Source organism: Euphorbia lathyris, chromosome 3, assembly GCF_963576675.1.
Source record: "Euphorbia lathyris chromosome 3, ddEupLath1.1, whole genome shotgun sequence".
Taxonomy (NCBI): Eukaryota; Viridiplantae; Streptophyta; class Magnoliopsida; order Malpighiales; family Euphorbiaceae; genus Euphorbia; species Euphorbia lathyris.
Window position 1 is genome coordinate 49,070,872 of NC_088912.1, and position 9,085 is coordinate 49,079,956.

Consider the following 9,085-nt stretch of genomic DNA (forward strand, 5'->3'; position numbering starts at 1 on the left):
TAGACAAATTCAAAGACGGATGATGTATTTAAGCCTTGAAGTTATTTCCATAATATGAGACCTACTCATTTTTGGCAATCTAATTGCCTCATTTGTTGTCTCTCCATCTGAAAATTATATAAATAGTGATGCTATTTCTTCATCCAAATGTTAACAAAAGAAAACTCGCTTTGCCAAAAATAAAAATAACCATAAAAATTCCGAACTTGGTAGTAAACATATAATTGTATAATTTTTTTTAACCAATAGCAGTTGTATATTTTTCACCAAAAGCAATTGACATATTATTCAACCTTTACATTTAAAAAAAAAAGAGTAAATAAAGACTGTAAAATAAGATCACAAAGAGAAATCAAATGATACAATAAATGTCTTCCTACGTATCTTGTATTTCATTGCATTGAATTGATATATAATCACGAAAAGAAAATGCATTTTGATTTCAGAGTTAGAGCCAAATGGACACCAGAATTCTGAAACAACTTCAAAGAATGAATATCTTTTACATTTGGAATCATCGGTTTTGTGGTATTCTAAAGTAAATTTAGAGCAAACATCAGATTCCATTCTTCAACAAAAGTCGTATCAACTTGAAGCATTTTGAGGTGAGTTTATTCAACAAGATTCCTGACTTGTTGATTCATTCATGGTGCCCTTTTTGCACCTTTCTTTTCTGCAAAACCACCCTACACCAATCCATCATTAACAATTCTACTTCAACTTGCTTACAAGCCAGTCACATCAAAACTGACCTTGGAGCACAATTTCCCCAATTCATTAAAAAGTTCAGAAATCTGAAGAAAGAAAGCTCTTCAACTATTCCTAGAAAAAGGAAAGCGAAAGTCAACCCCAGACCCTGTTTGAAATCCCGAGTGAGTACTAAAAGTTGTCAAGACTAGTTAGATGCAAAGAGAAAGGAATCCTTTTGTCATAGATGACAAAATTGATCTTACGACAAAGGAGAACTAAGTAATTTAGCCAAGAAACACAGATTCTGAAAATCAATTGATGGGGCTATAATCAATCAAGTACAAAGAATGTTACTAGTACCAAGCAATAAAAGGGAGACAATCAGAAAAAGAAAGGGCCTTCATGTTTACAAGCACACGAGAGATGAAGGTAAAAGGCAATGACCAAAAAATGACTGACCTTGATGGATTGACTATGGTTAAATTTATCAGAATTTAGCTTCAATTCTTTATGCCTGTAGAAGATGCTCAAAACCATGACAATCGGCTCCAACTTCATTCAATGCTGAGTATAGCTTTGGCACGATCTTATATAACATCAGCTTGAACCCAACTGAAGTTAAATTGGAATCATCATTATTGATTACAGAAGCATCTTTTGCAAGAGAACCAATCAAACTTCCCTTCTTGTATGCATCACAGGCCTTAAGAATGTAATGCCCTCGCTTTCTGAAATGCTCTTTCACAAGTTCATGAAAATCCTGACACACATCAAATCCAGTAATTATACATGCAAATAAAGAGTAGATTTCTGAATGCTTTAGTGCAATGACATTCCAAACAAAATTGTTATATGATAATCTCCTTGATGCATAATATATCCAACCATAGTTACCAAGATTCCAGTGGGCTGCATTATGTGGTACAGGTTCAGGAAAATGGTCTAGTATTTTTTATCAGGATCGGCAAAACAAAAAAGGAAAGCTTAGTTTGAATTGTTATTCCAGATCATGGTACACTTGAAGGAATTCATTATAAATTAGAAAAAAAAAAAAAAAAAAACAAATATATAGTAGAAATTTTAGTTCTCACAATAAGCTAAGGCAGGTCTTTCAAAATTCCTAGTTAGAAAATCCCTCAGTAGAAAAAAAAAAACTACAAAAAAAAATAAAATAATAATAATAATAAAATGAAATCTATCCTTAATCCACAGGCCTTGCATTATTTACCACTTGATAATATAATTGATTTATCTTAGGGCTTGATTGGATGAAGGGAAGAGAAGGGTAAATAAAGGAAGGGTAGAAAAGGGTAGGGAAAGGTAAGGAAGGGGAAAGAAGGGTAATTTCTAACCCTTCCAAACCCATCAAAATGGGGGGTTGAAAATTGGATGAAATTTCTTAAAAAAAACCCTTCAAAACCCCTCCAAACCCTTACCCTTCTAATTTTTTTTTGTGTTCCAAACATGGGTTTGTAAAAACCCTTACTAACCCTTCCCCCTCCCAAACAAGGGCTTCTATCAACCCTTACTAGCCCTTCCCTTATTAACCCCTCTAAACCCCCCATCCAATCAAGCCCTTAAGGAGGAGCCTCTTATCGCCATTACTATATCTATGATATGAAAGAGACCAAGTCAAATTGCAACGCAATTTTATCCTCTCAAGCATATATACTACCCAATCTCTACTCAAATGCATGTCTCTCTTTTAATTTTCTTTTCTGCCTCTCACCAAGCCACTTTCTTACTCTCGTGTGTATATATATATATATTTGTCAAGAACTCCTAGAGCATCAGCATACCAAGAAAAACAGTATTAAACAATTGCATAAAAAGGTTTCTTTAATTCATATATAAGAATCTCCACATACGTAGACCAATCATTAACACCAATCGAGTAACATTATATTAGAGGAAATGAAGAGATGGCACAAGGCACATTAAAGGAGGGAGGGACTGGAGTTGATGAGATTGGATAAAAACAAAGCACATGTTTTTAGAGGTTGGCCATAAAGATTCATTATACCACTAAAATAGAATTAATAGCATATTTCATTTGGCTAAACACAGAAAAATAAAACATAAAGTTCGAGCAGAAGAAAGCTGCCAGGTTACAGAAACTAACGAACAAGACCATGTATCCCTATGCTCCCACTGGAGTGAGAAAGCAATCACCAAGAAGCTCAAATTCTGGTGTCCCAGATGAAATAAAGAAGATATATGAAGCTAATAATGATACAGAAATGGAATTTAATGTATTACCTTGGGGGGCTTTCTCATAAGATACATCATTGTCTTGCAATTTAGTAAAAAAGTATTTTCATTATATGATAGTGAATTCTTCTCCCCTTCAGCTGTTCCAATCTGCTTATTATAACCAGCTTCATTAAAATATGGCTTTGAATTCAGAACTAATCCCTGAAGTGAAACTAGAATTTGAAGAATGCTAGAAGACATTGGATCCCAAACTTCATTGCCTTTGCCAGTCCAGGTATTTAAAAGGCTAAGGCACACCTTGCCCTCCTCGTACAAATTTGGATTTATTCGCCAACCACCAGAATGGTAGTATGCTGACTGTATCATATTAATGAAGGCAGAGAAGAAACATAATAATTAGCAATTCTTTTAATGTAACAAAGTTATTCACTACCCTTCAAAAGGGTTGAGTCAAATAAAATCAATACGAACTCCTTTGATGCCAAAGTCAAGGGTTGTATCAGGAATTATTCAAAATCAGAATTATGGCTTACACACACACACACATAAAGAATAAAAATAAAAATTACGGTTAAGGAGAGTAGGTCTCACCGGTGGAACATCAGGATATTCAGGCGGAAGGTGAAAATCGAAAAAAAACAGTCCATCTTGATAGGGTGTTCCATAAGCCCCAACAATAACTGCCCTTAATAGATCCATTCTATCTTCATAAATTCGCACATAGATTCCCTCTGTACAATAAACTTTAAGATGTTGATTCCAACAAAATGAAACATAAGAAGCTCACCGCACAAAATATGCTGAAACATCTCTTACCAGGCAAGTTATTTTGAAGAATGCTCCAGTCTTGCTGAACCTTTTTGAGCCACTTCCTTCCATTGTTAATCTGCTTGCCAATCGATGTAAAATGTTCAAAAACTCCAAAGTTAGTTGAATATTCAATTCCCATTTGATTTAAGGTGTGAAAAGAAAAGAAATATTAAAAAATGAATAATAAGAAATCGGCCAAAAGAATAACATGAGAAAGAGGAAGTGAGGGAGATTTGATTGTTATTTCAATATGAAATTCTCTATGCATTTGAGAGTTATTCAAAATAAATTAAATGATCGTGTGACGGCAATAACATTCTGCCCATTAAAGTCATGTGTATTTAGTAGAGCAAATAACATTGAATATTAGCAGGAGCACGAAGCTTAGAAAATATTTTTATACAAGAGATGATTCATACCTGTCCATTGGAACCGAGAAAGTGATGGTCCAAAGGATCTTTAGCAATATCAAAACGTTTGAAACTGCTAGTATCATCCTCAGAACAAGGTGGAGAATCTGATTTCTCTGTCCTCAAATTGCACAAAGTTTCTGCTGCATTTGATGATATAGGCACCTCCATGTCCATGACAGCATGTTCATCTCCTTTCTCTTCAGCAATTTGCAAACCACCATTTACAAAGACATGAGACTTCTGAGAGCTAGATTCATCACTAGAATCCCTTTCCTCAGAAATGTTTATCATTCCCTTAGTCTTGCATTCATTTTCACTTCTGTCGTCAGAAGAATCAGAATCTAAATTTTTTCGTCCCCGTGAGAATATCCCAGTGGCCAGTCTTGTAACAAAGTCAAGTGCAGCCAGAGGAAGAGAAAGTGCTGGACTCCTTCCAGAATTATTGTTGTCCATATTCTCGTTTGCCTCTAAATTCACACTGGTTGCATTTCTCAGCCCAACTTCCTGAAGCACAAAACCCATCATTCACTTGGGAAAGAAATGTGTCATTGTCACTGTTACATTTATATCAAATGTATAACCTATTGATGCAAAATAAATTGATAAAAAATAGCATATTTATCATAATGTGGTTTCATCTATATAAACAACTAATTGTTGGATAGTCTCTTATCCCATTAAGAGGATATAATATGTACACTCCACATTAGTTACGTGCACAATGTCAAAGTCAATTATTTAAAATCTGCATAACGGCATGTATCAGTTGATAAAATGCTGACAGTCTCATTTTTACAGGCCCCTTCTTTTTTCCTTTTCAATCTTGTAGTGCCAATTACATACTAACAGTTCTATACCATAAATCATGAAAGCGCACATTATCATAGAAACAAACCTCTTGAACATTCTCCAGTGAATCCATCTCATCATCATTCACTGTTTCCCAACTAGCAGCATCATCACTTACTTCACTCCCAGCACCACCAGAGTCCATTTCATCATCATCTCGCCCAACAACGAAGATTGCTTGAGGTCCAACCTTCATACAAACCAAATGTCTATCAACCAGAACATTGAACATATATCACTGTACCATTAATGCAAGTTTAAGACTGTAACATCATTCTTTTCGTGTTACATCATATGCCATGCACCTAAAACAAAAGTACTGCATTCCAATATCCCATAGTAATCCTTTCAGAGCTAGAAATTATTAGATGCGCTAAAATCCCAATAAATAATAATTTCCTCTTTCTCTATCTGATTTTAGGTCAGTTATTTTATCTATTACTTAATTATTTTTGTGAAGAAGGTACAGTGACAAAACTGTTTAGTGGCTATCAATGACATCCAACAAGATACTGCCCTACCATTTTATGCTGAATTTTTTTAGAGATGCAGGTAGAAAAAGTAAAGTAATTGCATTGTCAATGAACCGAATCAGACTATTAGGAAAACCAAATGATAAGCATACCGTTGAAATCATCCCATCAGCCCATGTGACTTCGATATCACCATTTCTTAGATCTGTTATATTTCCGACCCAAGAGAGATCTGAGAAGTTTGTAGAAGCTTCATCACCAGATACATCCTCTTCTTTCTTGTGTCCTGGGCGTTTTCTTGCCTTTATAGAGTCGTTCCGTGCAGTTTCCCCGTTCCGTTCCACAGACTCGCCATCAGTGGTTGACTGTGCCGAAATAGTAACTGGGGATAATCGGACAACTACATCTCCATAGGCGTAATCATAATCAGGATGTTCCTCCAGCTCATACACACTCACAATTTCTTCTCTGTCAAATTGACGAGGATCTTCTGCCCTGGAAACTGGCTTTAACCACCGCACACAAGCTGTCCGCTCTTTTGCATTTACACTTTTCACAACCCCAACACGTCTAGTTTCAAAAGCATTATCAACATCATCAGATGCCTTCTCCACCACATACTGTTCAGCAACAAATTCATGATCACCAGGACTATCTATTGGAATCAACATTGTTGATTCCAGTCCACGTTCTACAGTTCCATCTTGCCATTGCACATCAACCCTTGTCCTAGTATTGACAATCAGATGAGCTCTTTCAAAGTTTTCCTCTCTCTTTCTAGTCTTCTTGTCTCTCCTGATTACAACTTTACGTATCTTTTTGCGATGGAGTGGCCACATCTCATGGACAGGATCCTTTGAAGCTGATATTGAACTACCGCAAGAGCTAGATTCTGGTGAAGCATTATTCCCAATGTTTCCACTATTTCCATCTGGAACCATGCCAAGATCGACATCCATAGATTCATTATTCTCATCTGGTTCCTCTGGTATAAACTCTTCTGAATCACAGCCATTTCCTAATTGTCTAGAATCTAATTCACTTTTGATTGAATCACGAAGTTCTAACTTTGACAAACCTTTGTACAAAGTGATATATGATGACTGTGTTAAAGAAGGTGGCAGAAGACACCAATCACCCACTTGCCAGTTTGCATGTGAAAAACAAGACAATAGTTTCAAGTTGTTAGGACTCTGCTCCTCAGCAGGGGAAGTTGAAGAATCAGGCCCATAACCAGCAGATGCTAACCAATAGATGAATACTGATCCAGCTCTAACTTTAATAACAGTTCCTTCTAACCTATTTGCTTTCCACAAACCTGATAGCCACCGAGAATTCTTAAAGACCGATGATGAGCTTGCCCTAACACGCTGCCCTGGATAATAAGGAGTATTATCGTCTTCATCAAAGATACTCTTAGATATTGGTTTGAGACGTAGTGGTTCAGCCCCTACCACTTTGCACACAGAACCATCATCAATCAATACAGTCACATTATCCAAAACATCATCAACTCTACCCAACCAGGGACCATTGACCACGTAATCACCAATAGCGAACTCCCTCACACGCTTCAAATCTCTGGATGATATATCCTTTTTGATAGATCCATCAGGAGCTAACAAATCAACTGAAATGTTGACATCTAGCACTACACCCACTTGCCCGGTCGGATCTGAAGCAGAAGCAACATAATCCCCATGTAAGAATCCTCTATCAACAACTGTAATATCATTAGCATGTTGGACTGGTTCTGTGTCATCCATCCAAAGTACTCGGACCTGGTCAGCCTGAAGGATCTCGTTCTTATTGTTACCACTTCCATTGTTCCTATCACCACTCCTGCTATCATCAGCATTTCCTTCACCATCACCTCCTTCATCTTCATCATCCTCATCTCCCTCATCTTCATCATCTTCATCATCAGTAATGCTGCTATCTGAATCTGAGTCACCAGCAACTTCATTTACTATTCCAATGACCCCATTATTTCTATGTCTCACAATATCTTGTCTATAAACATAAGGTACATTATGCGAGTTCTTAAGAACTTCATCTGCTATGTTTATGTCATTGCTTTCAACATCTACATTCAAGTCATAAGCTGACCTACTTGTCACATCATTACTTTGGTCGAAAGCATTTAGATCATCAATTCTAGCCGTAAGCTCGTTAACTTTGGGATTAGTCTCGTTTTGTTCACCTCCCATCTGAAAGCACATAACAAAAAAATTTGAAACTTAGTATCAACAACAAGAATTCCATTGAACCTGGATTTCACAATATGGCATTAATGTTCTTCATATCAACATCAAATGGTTTTAATGCTAAGGTCATATTTGAAATAAATAAAAAATATCACAACTGTTCGTAAAACAAAACAAAAAAAACGAATAAACGCACAAACTACAATCCAACATACCATTGGTTGATTAGCATATATATGCATATACTAGTACAATACAATACTATATCATTTATATCATGGACCATTTATGTATGTTAGTTGGTTCCCAAGAAAATTAAATTTGCTCAACTTAATTTAAATCAAGAACTTTCAACAGTACAAGGAAAGAATAGTTCTCAATCATCTAGACTTTAATTAAAAGGGAAAAAAGGAATATCCAAACTCAAACCAAAACCAAAACCAAAACAAAAACCAAAGCAATGCAATCCGACTCCCAAAAGTTAAGTCAAGCGCATTTAACAAGAAAGCATATAAATTGGAGTAACATTAACCCACAATCTGAAACACGTCCAAATTTCATCAAGCTCGTAAAACATTTTAAAATATCTTAACAACGTCGCAATCCTAAATATATGAAAAACAAAACAAAATAATGTTTAAATTTTTTTTTTTTAAAAAAACCCAAAAGTTTATGAAACCAAATCAGGCAATTAACGAAACAAAAAAAAAATCACAAGGAAATGATAGAAGAAAAAAAAAATTAAAGATGGAGAAATTGACGACAGAAATCAGCTCAAATAAAAGCATCGATTAAAACCTTGCAGAAAAAAGGAGTACGAAATCACAATTTTGCTACATAAATGATCAGATTGAATATAAAAACACGATTACGAATAGAGAGGATCTGCAAGAAACGTACCAATTATTTACGGGAATCGAAAGAGAGACCTAAGAGAGAGTTTTGCGTAAATAAGAATACTAAGGTATTTGATTTTTGGAAGAAATGAAAAGAAAAGAAGAGAAAAAGAAGAAGGGTGATCGCTGTTGCTGAGGTCTTATAGTGATCGGAAAGGAAGAAAGTTGCCAATTTGAAGAGAGGGATTGAAAGAGAGACAAAGGAGCTGGAATCTGCAACCAGTGTTCAAGGACATGTTTGTAATTACAGGGAGAGGGTTCTATTTCTATAACTATTGAGGCCTTACCTTCAAAATATAGGCCCATTCATTTTCTTACTTTTTATCCAATAAAATAAAACCAATAAAATAAAGGGTAAATTTCAAAAAAAACCCATGTGGTTTCATGTTATTCCAAAAAAACTCTTATGGTTTGTTAATACAAAAAAAAGGACTGTGGTTTGCGCCGTTACCCGAAAAACGAAAAATGGCTTAACACCGTTAAAGTGCTGACGTGGCACGGGGGTAAGGTTGGAAATTCGAATTTTTTTTATT

General features: G+C 35.6%; 1 protein-coding gene across 5 annotated transcripts; it reads right to left on the minus strand.

Moving 5' to 3' along the window:
- Window positions 1–405: 405 nt before the first annotated feature.
- LOC136224033 (probable ubiquitin-conjugating enzyme E2 23) lies at window positions 406–8,795 on the minus strand. 5 transcript variants are annotated; one of them, XM_066012250.1, is made up of 9 exons: window positions 8,557–8,795; window positions 5,602–7,659; window positions 5,023–5,166; window positions 4,134–4,631; window positions 3,721–3,790; window positions 3,496–3,635; window positions 2,950–3,261; window positions 1,150–1,450; window positions 406–673 (listed from the first exon to the last, which is right to left on the minus strand). In XM_066012250.1, the coding sequence occupies exons 2-8, from the start codon at window positions 7,657–7,659 to the stop codon at window positions 1,199–1,201; spliced, it is 3,474 nt and encodes a 1,157-aa protein (XP_065868322.1). In that variant the 5' UTR covers window positions 8,557–8,795; the 3' UTR covers window positions 406–673; window positions 1,150–1,198. The 5 variants fall into 5 exon arrangements, with proteins under 5 accessions (XP_065868322.1, XP_065868321.1, XP_065868320.1 ...); XM_066012249.1 differs by having other exon boundaries at window positions 406–686; XM_066012248.1 differs by having other exon boundaries at window positions 406–822.
- Between the last annotated feature and the right edge of the window lie 290 nt (window positions 8,796–9,085).